The sequence below is a fragment of the Lepisma saccharinum genome, chromosome 20, assembly GCF_977018435.1.
Source record: "Lepisma saccharinum chromosome 20, izLepSacc3.1, whole genome shotgun sequence".
Lineage (NCBI taxonomy): Eukaryota > Metazoa > Arthropoda > Insecta > Zygentoma > Lepismatidae > Lepisma > Lepisma saccharinum.
The window spans coordinates 4281504-4296098 of NC_139248.1; the positions used below are offsets into that span (position 1 = coordinate 4281504).

General features: G+C 36.8%; 1 protein-coding gene across 1 annotated transcript; it reads left to right on the plus strand.

Annotated features, from left to right (window-relative positions):
- The first annotated feature begins 9933 nt into the window (after positions 1–9933).
- LOC146003783 (uncharacterized) lies at positions 9934–13083 on the plus strand. The gene is made up of 2 exons (XM_083142198.1): positions 9934–10042; positions 12036–13083. The coding sequence occupies exon 2, from the start codon at positions 12112–12114 to the stop codon at positions 13081–13083; it is 972 nt and encodes a 323-aa protein (XP_082998324.1). The 5' UTR covers positions 9934–10042; positions 12036–12111.
- The last annotated feature ends 1512 nt before the right edge of the window (positions 13084–14595 follow it).

The window sequence follows — 14595 nt, forward strand, 5'->3', positions numbered from 1 at the left end:
AAAGTAAGCACGACTGATGCTTGTGTACAAGTGATTCTCCCAAAACCGAGTGAAAAGAATTTCATGTGCGAGATTTGTGGAAAGAGCTACAACTCACTGGACTATTTACGTCGGCATGCAAAAGTTCATGATGCAAATTCTTGCTTCACGTGTCAAGTTTGTACCAAGACATTTTGCACAAGAACATATCTGATGCAGCACTTTAAAGTCCATGACAAGGAAGCCCGTTTGCCATGCAGCATGTGCGAGAAATCATTTGTAAGCAAATGGAAGTTGGAATGTCATGAGAGGAAACACAGGAATGATCCTGCTTTTCAGTGCCAATATTGTGATCAGAAATTTTACACAAGGTTTCAAATGAAAGACCATGAGAATATCCACACAGGAGAACGTATATATGCTTGTTCAATCTGCAATGCCTCCTACACGTCCAATCAAAGTTTGCATAGTCATATGTCTACACATAGTAGAGAAACTTTCCTGTGCAACATTTGTGGAAAGATCTGTACAAGTAATGTGCAGTTACTCGCGCACAGAAACAAGCAGCACATAAAACCTAAATCAACCTTTACCTGTAGCGAGTGTGGAAAGGTCCTCAGAAGCCGCAGTTCATTTGCGGCTCATTTCAGGATTCATACCGGAGAAAAACCATTTACATGTGAAATTTGCAGAAAGCAAACTCGCTCAAACACTTTACTTAAAGAGCACCTCAGAACCCACACTGGCGAAAAACCTTATGCTTGCACCATCTGCAATAAAGGATTCACCCAAGCTCACAATCTAAAATTTCACGTGAAGAGTCACAAATAGCACTGCATAGAGTGTACACTACACATATGAGAACGACACAGACACAACCTTAATTATTGTAACGTATTAATTGACAGGAACCTATATAAGGCATCCCTGTGCAAAGTGAAATGTTATTACTAGGGCCTGGGACTTTATGTTATAACATATCTGATGAAAATCAGCCGAAATAGACAAACTTGACAAAGCATATTTTGACATATTTTACCAATTTTGCATTTTTACAACATATTTCTTCAATTTTGTTGTAATAAGACATATTTCTGTATAATTTCGTAATTCTCTCGCACATAATTGGTTATTTCATATTTTTTTTTCATAGCTTTAGCACAACGGATAGTTCATATTGTCGATGGCAGGATCTGGAAATTACGTAGAAAGAAAGATGCTGTCTTTTCTTAGTAAACAGCAATAATACCCCACTTTTTTTTTTATCCTGCCGAAAATTGATAGCCATGCAATCATTATTGAGGAAAAATTTTCTCTCTCCTTGTTGCACGGGAAGTGAAGAAGTTTCATTCTTATTTCTTTGCCTTTTTCGCTTTTCACAAAAATCAGTCAAAAGTAAAAATAACATTCGGTACATTACAGCCCCTACTCCACATACTCTATCAGGTATGGGAGAAATTCGAGAGTACTGTTGTGCATATTTTTGGCTTTACTGGGAATATTTCTGCCTTTTTCTGACATATTTGTAAATTTTCATGACATATTTTCCAATTTATATGACATAATTACATACATATTTTGCAGTTGTATAGGACATCAAGTCCCTGGCCCTAGTTGTTACATACAGAAAATACATTTAAAGATGCTTCATGCAAAATATGAGACATTTTTGATACCTACATTGGTCAGTGACCACCAAGCTTCATGGAAATCATTGTATATTGTAGTTACAAACTTGGTCATTTTCACAGGATTGCTGTTAATCTTGAAAACAGGGAAATGTCTGGGAATTTTGCAGAGTATCTTGAATTTGAATAAAAACGTTGCAAAATAAATAATTCATTATTGCTTCCAGATTCAGTTCTTGTTATTCCACTCCCCAAAAATAATCTGTTCTGAAACTTGTTCCTCTCATTCTTATGATTCTCAATCTGGTATGAAATTGTAGTTTCTTAGAATTTCGATTCTACATAGACTGATAGGTTAATATATTTATTTTCACTTCTTTATACTACGTTTTAGAAAGAATATGAAAGTAAGTTTTAGTCCAGCTATACTGATTGATAACTAAAGTAGGTTGAAAGTATGATCATAATTATCATTAGTTGGTGAAGAAGAGGTTATCGTCGATTATTTTACAGATCATGTTATTGTTGACAGTTACAATTTGGTATAGCAAGAAAAGAAATTTTGTTGGCAAGATTGTAGAATTTCACGTAATGAACATTAAACATTAACCTGGCCGTTGTCTGTAGATTCTGCATAATAGTAGTAAGTACACGAATAGTGCAGAAAGTGAATATAGTGTCAGAAAATGCTGCATTTTTTGTTCACATTTATAAGTGTACAGCATCTGGAGAAATTTTTGTGGTGGTCTAGAGTTGATAGTGCATTTTGACTGCCATGTGCAAGACCAAGGTTTGATTCCTAGGGTGAGTGGGTGATGTAAGGTTGGAGTTTTTCCAGCCTTGTACTCCCATTAAAAGCAGTGGTGTCCAGAGCTTGCCCAGCCTCAAATCTATGGGGGTACCTGTAGTCAACCCTGGAAAAGGGGGGGGGGGGTTAAAGGTGGTCAGTGTATGTTGCTGATCACATCACCTTCAATATGTCCAAGATCGAGAATGTGTAGGTCCCTAACCCCCATTTCCCCTAAATGTGCCGTCATGGCACAGTGCCACATGCATGGGGAACTTTACCTTTTTTGTAGTTCATTGCACATATTGCATACATTTCCAAGCAAGGTCCATCAAAATGGATTGTTTGTAATCAGTGGGATAGTTTTAGTACAGGAATATATAGCAGATCTACCACATTCCGGAAATAGCCTGTGAAAGGGTCAATGGTTCAGGATGGCAATGTTCCATCACAGAATTGCTTGCATGACATGCATCTCACGTTTGCACTATGAATTTAGATGGCTCACATGTTGGATGTAACAAAAGTTATATGACTACATTTGTTGTTCAGTGGTGTCCTTAACCATGGTGATTGCTCCTGCTGTAGTTTAAAAGTATCTGAAACATAAACAAAATATTCATTCAGTAAGAAACATTACTCACATGAGGAAAACCAGGGTGATTTCTGGACCACCATGTATTTCCAATTTGAAGTGCCTTTCCTTACATTGATAATGTGCAATGAAATGATTTATATAATTACAATTTTCATTTGGTAAACATTTGAAGACTGTTCATAAATTTTCACGGGCTGTAAAACTTCTGAATACTTTTATAGTGTGCTGGAATCAGGGTGGTGATACCTGGAATACCGGGAAAAGTCAGGGAATCTGAGAGGTCAAAAAAAGTCAGGGAATTTTGTCTTGATTGACTTTTTTTATGTGATGGAATGAATGTGCCAGGCGTTTGCTTTGAAAGATGTCATTGTGAAGTGTTGCATGGGGCCAGGAAATCTTGTTGTTAAGTCTGAGTATAAACTTTTAGATCCCTTTTATGCACAACACAATTACAGTGCCAGAAACTAGTGATGGGAGGGGAGAGAGAGAAATTTCCGGAGGGGCAGAGAAAATTGATAATTGATAAGCCTCTAAATATTATGTGGAAAATGCATTGAATTATCATTTTTTCTTGTCTGTATGGGAGCAGCAAGGGGACAGAACTGTCAAGAAATGGAGTAGTGGGGTGGGAGCAGACCACTGTGGCATCGTCCGATAGTTGTCGGATGTCGTAGTACGGCATTTTGACATTCTGAAGGAACATGGAAATAAATAAGGGCACTATGCAACCCTGTAATTTGTCTAATGTCGTGGTACAGCATTTGTCTGATGAACATTTTTAGGCTCAATTGATGCATATGATTTTTGTCGGTTATCGCCGTCCAACTAACGTTGAACTTTGACAAAATCGCATGCATTGCACTTTTATGAAATTTATTGTTTTTGGATGTCTTCGGACTGCAACATCTGACGAAAATGGCATAAATAAACAGAGCCTTGTATATCCGAGTTTGTCTGCTGTGCTACCACATTTCATTGAACAAAATTTTGGCTCCGTAGCAGTTTGATATTTGTCATTCTGCGATATCCGACAAAAATTGCATGCATTGTGCTATTATGAATCTTATATTTCTTGGATGTTCTAGTATGACGTTTGTTGTCGTTTATGACATTTGTTGGATGTTCCATCCAACAAAAATCGCATGCATAATTGGAGCCTTAGTTTGCTACACCACTGCAAATATGCTGCTGGAATTTTATTACTCTTCTTGGCTCACTTAACCTTATTTAATGTAGCAATCCTTATTTCTTTGCCATGGCGTAATACTGGTTTCGCACAAGTTGCCATGTGTTTACAATGACATTGAACTATTCATCGATATGAAGATGAATCCAACAAGTCACAATATATGTTGAATAGTATCACAAAGAAAAGTGAAACAGAAATCTGAGTTGGTAAACATTATAAAAATTTGACAAGCACATGCTTATGAGAGATGAATATTAATCTGTCACTGTGAAGTTAATGTGCGATGTTATGAAATAAAATACTAATAATAAATACATAAATATTTTAATATTATAATTACACAAATCATTTAGTCCTAAAAGCGTATAACTTTCATCAGTTATTGACGTTTCTCTGCCAACCCTAAATTTTCACATTTCATGTACTGATTTGTACGAGGGGCATCCAGAAAGTAAGTTCCAATTATCGGGGACCTTGATTTTTCGCAAACGCGATGACAGTGTACAATGTTAATTGCTGCGAAGTAGTGTTTATTAATGTGCAGAGATGTCTGGACACATTTTTCACCCATTGAAAATAGTGAAATAACACGAATATGGCATAAAATGCGAATATTTTGCATTTTTTTGCCAATTTTTAAAAAATGTACTTAACAACGAAAAATACCATGAAGTCTAACATTCTTGTATTTTTTTAGGCTTATAGAAACATATTTGTGTGTATAGAACGTGCAAGTTTTCCAACATTTTATCCAAGAGAAAACTATAATACATTATATACATGGAAAAATTCCAAAATCCACATTAAATCTCATACCAGGGTGTTCAAAGAAATGTATACACACTTTAAAATGGAATAGCTGCTATATTATTGTGACTATTACAACAATACAACACAAAAAGTTACTGTGCACTACGTCCTTGACAGTTATGCCTCCATTGTGGTTGCACTTCACAGACATTCTCGAACTTCCAATACCACTTCAGAATGTTTTTCGCACCTCAAATGACAGCCGTGTTTACGCCATCACTGCACTTTCTCAACTTATGGCATCGCATCGCGTCGCTGAACACAAACACTATCTGTAGCTGATTGTGAATTATAGTACTACTCGTTGAACCTGTAGCCAACGTGAATTGAAGTGTATTGCATGTATGACATGCTTTTAAAGTGTGTATACATTTTTTTGAACACTCCGGTACATATTTCCCACAATTTTTTAACTTCTATCAGAACAATTTGCACCACAGAGCAAAGTGGCAGGAGATCGAGTGTGTATCTACTGTCACCCCGGAGCTGCATCATCAGTATTTGTCACGCGAGAAGTATTTTGAATCACCGAGCTCAGTGGTGCAATTTTTGCAGGGATTGAGTGCTCACCTACTGCCCCAGGGGAGTCGTAAAATCGGAATTTGTAGAGCGAGAAATAATGGAAAATAACTTCCTCAAAATTCTGTTCCAACATATCCAAAAACGTAGACAACATGACCTACAATTTAAAATAATAGTTTAAAAGCACAATGGAAGTGTATGTTTTGGTATATTTGGCAGGAAAATGTTCTAAAATAAAAACACGAATTTCGGGAAATATACACTAAAATATCAAAGAAAGATAATGCCAATTTTTGGTGCCATAATATATCAGTATCTGTCACATGAGATTGATTGATTGATTTAGAATTTGTGGGTGCCTTGCCACATATGGCCATTTTGCACCCTTCAGTATATAGGGGGGAAAAATCCCCTTACCTTAAAATTAAAAAGGGTTATTGGAAAATAACTCCCAAAATAACTTCCAAGGTATCAAACTCTCACAAAGAGGCATAAGCCATGTGACCTACAATTTAAAACAGTAATTTAAAAACACCATGAAAGTATAATTTTAGGTATAATCCTCAGAAAAATGCACTAAAATAAAAATGTGAATTGGGGAGGGGTTGGAGAATGTCACCATTTTAGAAAAAGAAGGTGAAAGATCAAGATCCCTACCTATTAGGCAGTGGCGATGCTACATAAAGGGCAACTAGGGCACTGCCCCACAACAATTTTAACATAAAAAGTTCATCTGAAGAGACGATCGGTATATACGCGTAAATATTTTTTTTGTTTTTTCCCTCAACCCCTACGTTGCTGCAACCAGACTTACAGGGCATGCACCCTGTGCGAGGTTAATATATTTTTCCGTCCTGTTAGAGAGAGTCCAATTTCGGCTCTGCCCTGGAGACGTGACGTCACTGACTGATCCAAACATTTACAGCATAGGCAAGGGACGGTCCCCTCACAATGGAAAAGCGCAAAATTCGTAGCCGTCTCTGGGCAGTAAACGAGGTGCCCTGCCCATTCATGTTTGCCTCGTTCAGTGTTTCCAACGCTTGGTATGCAGTTCATTCGTTCTTCCAGCCTGCAGCAATAAGATAGAAAAAAATCCCTCGAATGCTTTTCTTCGCGCTTGTTCCGGCGAACTGAAAAGTTGACAACACTTTTTATTGCACAAACTAGTCCCTCGTATTTTCAAAAAGATCCTCCTTTCCTCTTTTCTTCCCATTGTAATACGGATTTGGATTTGAGTTAGTGTGTGAGTTTGCGTTGCGTTCCGTCTGTGCGTATTGGTCGCTTATGAAATAATTAGTTTTTCGCGATTTTATAGTTACTGTACGTGTTTATTTATTTGTGTAATTGTGTCTGTGTTCCAGCAACTTGACATGCAGAATATCTTCGTAAGTATAAACAAACTTTTTGGGGGTACATGGTTAATGTAAAGTGTTGGAACTGAACTTAACGCTGCATCATCTTCCTACTTAGTCATTGATATTAGTGGATACTTGGTGAATATGACATTGAATCATGTAGAAACTTTAATATCTACGCCTTTCAATTCATTGACAATGGAAGAGAAACTGCAGTGTAACATTTTCCTAATCATTCCAGTTTCTAGCCAAAGTTTAGTTACTGCAAGCGACGTTAGTATTCGAGGTTTTTTTTTATTCATGTATTTTTGTTCCATATGTTGCTGATTTTTCGTATTCCTACGTAGTGAGTATTTAATGCTCTTTGGAGAGATATCTTGATCAGAATGTTAATTTTATTCCAAATTGTTCGAACAATTTACTTACTCCATATCAAGGAACTCCCCTCAAAAACCTTAAAGAGGAATATAGAGGCTAACTGCCCCCCTCCCCACCCAAAGAAAAATGTGCCCTGCCTGACTAAAAAGGCACGCGCCGCCCCTGCTATTAGGCATAAATAAAACAAGAATATCAGTAGTAATTTAGTTTATAATTGTCATGGAAAAATGTAAATTTTGTCCTGGGAAACCTGGAAAAGTCAGGGAATTTCATTTCTGCTTGTTTGTAGCCACCCTGCTGAATGATTCATAGATTATTCCAGATGCTTGAAGGAAACAAAATTTTGTTTGTGATTATGGGACGTCATTTAAAAAAAAAGAATGCTATTAATGTGCACATTGTTTTCTGGATTATGTATGAAGAAATGTTTGTTTATTAGTGATTTGTTATGTTTTTCACATCTGATATCATTCCATCTTTGTAAAAGTTTGATGTATTCGAATATACATTAAATGTAAATAAAGCATATTGAATATATTTAAAATATAATGATTGATTTACAATAAAAACCTGTAGAGTAATAATTTAAGAGTAGACGAAGTGGTATTTTTTTTTAACATAGTGATTGCATTTCATGATTGAATTTACGTAACACATTCAAGATAAGAGAAATTTCTACTTGTTCATTAATTCTTTATGATTTATTTTATTTTATTGCTACGATGATTCTTAACAAGACAATGTATGTATCTTCTTATTAAATACCAAGTTTCACGTGTGTACTGAATTTTTGACGTCTTATCATGTTGTTACTCTAGAGGCATGTTTTTATTTTATTTTTTTATATTTTTGAAAAAAACATCTGTTTTTACAAAAAGAATCGCCATTGAATAAATATCTGAGGAAAATTTTCAAAGTTTAATGTGTTGGATTTATGAGATACATTGGTAATATAGAGTGGCCCACGTAAAAGTAGCCTGGCATGATAATACCGGATACCGGCTGAAAGAACGGTAGGAATGAGTAGGAAAATGTGAACACTGGCTTACCTGCATGTTACATGAGATGCAGAAAGTGGCCCCTGTTAACGTCGACACACTTCTGCACACGTCGCAGTGTATTGGCTGATACAGTCTGTAGCTCTTCACGGGTGATGCTCCGGTTGGTGTTGGTAATGTTTTGCTGCAGTTTAGCCAGAGTATGGAGGTTGTTTGCATACATCTTCTGCTTTAAGCATCCCAGAGATAAAAATTACAGGAGGACAAGTACGGGGAATGAGGGGGCCACAACCCCTTGCTTACTGTGCGCTCTTCTGTAAACAGTTCATGCACCAACACCAGGGATTCGTTTGAAGTGTGGCATGTGGCTCCATCTTGTTGGAAGTAGGATTATAGTCTTTCTGCTGGTGTCAGTTCGTCGTAAAACGTTTGCAAGAAGCCACGATAAACTGCACTATTCATTGTTGATTCAAAGAACACTGGACCCACTATACGTGTTCCTGAAACTGCACACCAAACACCAATTTTTTGGTCATGGAGGAGTGTCTTAGTGCTCAGTATGCAGGATATGTGGATTCTCAGCAGACCAGTACATCATACTCAACTAAGACTATAATTATAAAAATAGAGATGACTCTGTACGACATTATACACATTCCTAGGCAGGAAGCATAACAACAGCATTATTTCGCACGTGGTTTTGTTCCTGGGTACCGTCCGCACATATTTTTCCACTATCACAATTCGCTGCTGCAGGGAAAACACCATCTTCTCGACATGACTTTTTTAACAAGGCATTTGACAGATCCATGAGCAACTAACAATGCTTATGAACAATTAAATTAAAACATAAATGAGTACGTGTATTGCTTGTGTACATATTTCTATGTCTACTTAAATAACAGAGAGTAAAAAAAAGGTAAAGTGTTACCCTGTGCTTAGCACCACACCATGAAGGCGTATAGGGGGAGTGGGGGTGATGTGATCAGCATCACACCTCTGACTGACTGTCTTTACCCCCCCCCCCCCCCCCAGGGTTTTCCCCCCGGTACCATGTCATTCCACGCTGGATGGGTGCCAGGGCCGCTTCCAACATTAGAAAAGTTTCTGGATTTGAACCGGCCGGGGATCGAACCTGGGACCTTTAGCATGGTAGTCAGATGCGTTACCGACTGATCCACTGCAAGTTACACATACAATTATAGGCTTGTCTCTGCTATTACCCGGCCAGGCTACTTATATGTGGACCACCTGGTATAATACCTTACCTTTACAGTACACTCTTGTTTTCATAAAATGGCACATTTTACAGGGTTCAACAGTTGAATGTGCTACTTTATCTGAACAGGAGTATACAAGCTAAAGTGAATTGTCATCTTTTTAACATTAATACTGGAGATAATGAACAAATTTGGATGACATAATACGTTGATTTCAAATTGGCTGCTATCACTTTGAAAACAATGAATAATCTCCATGATGATGGATAGTCACTCACATAGAAAGGGGACGTACTTACAGTTGAATGCAAAACGTATAATCAAGGTAAAAGTATCTGAAATTTGCAAGTACTCTCTCATACCTTAAGCAAGTTTTGTCACAAAATTTTAGTTCATCTGTGCTACTATTTATTGATGGGTCATATCTGAAATAATATGATTGACTGCTTGGTTATTTCATCATAGAACGTGTAGAAGACTACCAACTTTGATTATATATTCTGGAGTAGACAGTAGCTAAAAACTTAAAATGCGAAAAATTGGAAAAATCTGAAAATACATCTAATATTATTTATTTGGTAAGTTATGAAATTCTTGTATGTTAGGAGTTATTTTATATATGTGGCAGTTTGGGGAAAACATTTTTTCCATAGTTTTTGATGTGGAAATTAAAACAATTTACTGTGTTTCAAAATATTTTTAAAATATTGGAACTGTATTAATCTACTACTACAATTTTGCTTTAAAATATTCACAGTTACTCATAATATAATTATTTATTCACAAAATCAATTTCATCCTGCAGTGCTGTTGCCAAAATGACAGAAAAATATGCATTTTGCATAATTTATTTGATATCTAGACTGAAAATGTCTCTTGACATATTTGTGGACCCTGCAAGATTGTCCAATTTCGAAACAGGATCAGCTGATATCTGTTACTAAATCTGAACTGGTGCTTTCTCTTAACTGGTACCAACACATTCGGCCAACCTCTATGGTGAAGTGGCTAGCACAGCATATTACAATTGGTTGATTTATTCACCTTAAGGATTACATTGATCCATGGTTTTGTCAATTACAGGATGTCATGTCACAATAATAGAGTACACAGCTTATGATCCAATTTAGGAAACAATATATAATTGAACCTTACATAGATATTAAGTGTATGTACATATATTGATAGTGCTTTGATGCCAGAAGTCCCAGGTTTGAATCCCAGCCTAGGCATGGGTACTCTTTGTGAGTGTACCTTCAGTTTCATCATATCATCACTCATCCTCATCTTCGTGATTAGCCAAAATTGGCAGAAAATCGAAGCAAAATAAATTAAGCATTAACAATGTAGAGATTAACATACCAGGCAGATAGATTTGTCACTGATTTTATTCTTTGAGTGCAGTATCTTCATCATATCATCACTCATCCTCTTCATTGCGATTAGCCAAGAGTGGCAGAAAAGCGATGCTAAATAACTAAAATTAAATCCAAACAATCCACTGGCATCAGTATCAACTCCGCCCTAATCTACAGAGAGGTCACAAACTGGGCGTACCAATATCAATTATTGCATTGAGAATTCTCTCCTAATATTTGGAAAGCTAATACTTCACAAACTAGATTCTCTGAGGGGGAGGGGGGGGCTTTAGTAAAAACCTTACTTTTAACAACATGAGAAATTGAATTAGTCCATTGCACAGATTTATGCCTCGTTTTGCCAGCCCCCGTGCTACGATGCCAGGGTTCCCAGGTTTGAATCCTGGCCTAGGCATGAATGTCTGCGAGTGTCCATTCATCAATTTCATCGTATCATCACTCATCTCTATCTTCGCAAATTAGCCAAAAGTGGCACAAGAAGCGAAGTAAAACAAATGAAACGAATTATGCCTAGTTTTCTTTCAACACAACATGGAAGCAACAGGACAAAAGATAGACAAATACTATTTCTGAGTTTTTATTACTACTTCCCAAAGTTCTCTGGGAACTATTTGGAGATGGAGGATAAGCAAGTTAACTAGAGGTGTGGCAGATAAACGGGTTACCACTTCAATGCCCTTCTCTTGCCCAACTTCAAACTAGTTCCCTATTGATGACTTGAGGAAGTTGACAATTGAGGACTAGTTTTAGCATCTTTTTCGTCATGCTGTTTTTGTGGTATGTGGTGCATTTAACACAGTGGTGTTACCAGAACATAGCGTGAGATTTTTTTTTTAATTGTCACAGCATCATAACTGTCAAAAGATAGAACGTTAAGGTGAACTAGCAATATAGTAACACTAGTTTTCACTTGTCTGTAGGTGACTAGTGGGAACAGGAATTTGCATAAAATGTTATGAAGGATCGTAAGGAGTGAGGATGGTATTGTAATGCCAGAAGTTGGCTTGATAGCACGGTAGGAGAGAATTGGAATTCGTTTTTAAACTGTGATAGAGTTATGCTGGTATTTAAAAATATTAATGTTTATTAATGGTGTAGGGAAATATGATTATTTAAACATTGATATTTAAGTGTTCAATAGAAGAATAACAATGACAACTTCTTTAATATTTCCATGTATTCTTTCTTCTAGGGAAATTTTAGCAAGGAGCATTGTTGCTGGATGCCTTCTAAAGTTCAGAGCTGTATGTAAATCTGAGACGAATGAAATGCCAGAGCTGGATATTACCATTTCAACCTTCAGTGCCGGAGATATAGCAGAGAGCCTAAGCAGTAATAATGCAGACCCACATATGCTACTCGAAAGTTCAGAAAAGGAAACTATGGCTGGAGAGGTCAAAACGCCTTTTGAATGTAATATGTGCGGCAAGAGTTATAGGCTAAAAGGCAGTTTGAACGCTCACATCAATGTTCATCATAAGAACAGGACATTGAAATGTGACGTATGTGAACAGACATACACGTCATACACTGGTCTAAAGAACCACAAACGGTTCCACCACGAGGGACAAAACTTTCCTTGCCAAGTGTGCTCGAAGGTACTCAAGACGTCTGGCAGTTTCAAAGTTCACATGAGGCAGCATAACACGGAAGAGCAGCTTCCGTGCCAAACCTGCGGGAAGTTGTTCTCGAGCAAAACACAGTTGACGGCCCACGAGTTAAAGCATGGAAAGGATGCACCATATAAGTGCCAGTTCTGTGAGAGGAAATTTAAGTCGAGATCCAACTGGAAGGATCACGAGAATCAACACACGGCAGATCATTTCTACATCTGCCAAGTCTGTGATGCGCATTACACCTCTTACTCCAGCTACTACACGCACAAGCAAAAGCACATTCCCGGGAACTTCTCCTGCGAGCTGTGTGGAAAATGCTTCATTACGAAAAAGTTGATGTTTGAGCATGTGAAGAGGCACATTGAAGTTAGAGCATCATATTCATGCAGTGTGTGCGGAAAGGTCCTTGGAAGCCGTGAATCACTCAAAATACATCACAGAATACATACGGGGGAGAAGCCGTACACTTGCGAGATATGTGGAAAGCAAACTCGCTCGACAACTTTACTTCGAGAGCATCGTAGAACGCACACTGGGGAGAAACCTTATTCCTGTAAAATCTGTAACAAGAGATTCACTCTAGCTCACAATCTAGCATTCCATAAGAAGAGCCATCAACAATAGTATTTACGTATTGATGTTTTAAGAATCCATCATTTCAATTAATTTTTCTAGAGTATACCATTTTAAACTAGAGAGTAATTTTCTCAATTTTAAGACTCCAGTTAAGTATACTGTAGAATGAATTGTTGAGATTATGAATAAAATGTGTACACGTTAACTAGTTCAGATGCATCACTTCTGTATTAAATGTTATTAAATATATTGTATTATTCTCACTTGGTAGAAATATGTGTTTAGTTAATAAAACAAGTTTGTATGTGTGTTCTGCTAGGTTAGATATTCATTCAAATGACATCACACTGCATTGAGAGGGAACTATAATCATGGGACTACTTCAAAAGCACAAAGTTTACATGGAATTTCTTCTTCTTACACTGAAAGGGGGTGAAGATCAGGACTACAATCATTAATCATTCAAATTGCTCTTTTATTTCAATTTTTTTTGGTACAAATTATTTCATAAACATACCTGAAATTGTATTATGCCTTTGGTGTATATTCAACTGCTTGCTAGGTGAAATTTCAAGTTCGTTTTCATGTACATGACTGGAGTTCAGTTTATAAATAAAGTCACGTTGAGAACTCCATAGATTGTGACAATACAGTGGAAAATGTCTTGAAATATTCCTATTTCTTATGCTTTGGATATGGTGTGACTACAATGACATGTTATGGATTTGTAGATAAATGGAATCCATGTTCATGCTGACGAAACATGTGTAGTGTTTCCATGAAGCACAAACTTTCTTGTGAATAGTTTGGAGCACATGTTATTTTTACAAGCTTAAAGGAATTCATTACAAACTATGTTGTGTATTTGATTATTTAGTTTGTGTCTGATGCATGCTTGCCAGAAGTTAGTTTAGACCTGACTGTGTACATGTGCAGTTATAAGATTTTGTTTGGGAAAATAAATTCTTTTCCTCTGTGCCTCTTGAGATTTTTTTTTTTTTACCTCTCAAAACGTGATGTCATGCATATACAGTGGAACCTGAATCGGTATTACTGTGAATTGACAGTAATATTGATACTCTTATTGATTTCCACCAGGACCAGTACTTGAGCATCACAGCCTTTTTGGTCATTAATAGTTGTCCAGAATATTATGTATGTCAAAGTATGGATATTCCATTAAATCAATCTGACAGAGTTTTGTTCTAAAATATTGGCTGTTTAGGAAAATGCAGTTTTACAGAAGACTGTTTATGTTTCTTCCTTTAATATTGAACCTTACAAACATGATATATATATGTTGGACCATTACTCAGAGTCTTTAGCCCAGTATAAAATAATAATATTTTCTGTAATTGATTCAGTGTGACTTAAATGAAATCAATAGGGAATCACAGATTGTGACTTAAGGGCCAAGCACCCTAGATATGAAGTAAATGTGATAGTCATATTATGGTAGGTATCATTTTCAGCTGTCGTTGTCACCTTGTAATCAAGGGGTTCTGGGTTTGATACCTGGTGGAGGCACATAGTGGTTCGGATCACACCTTAAACTGTAGG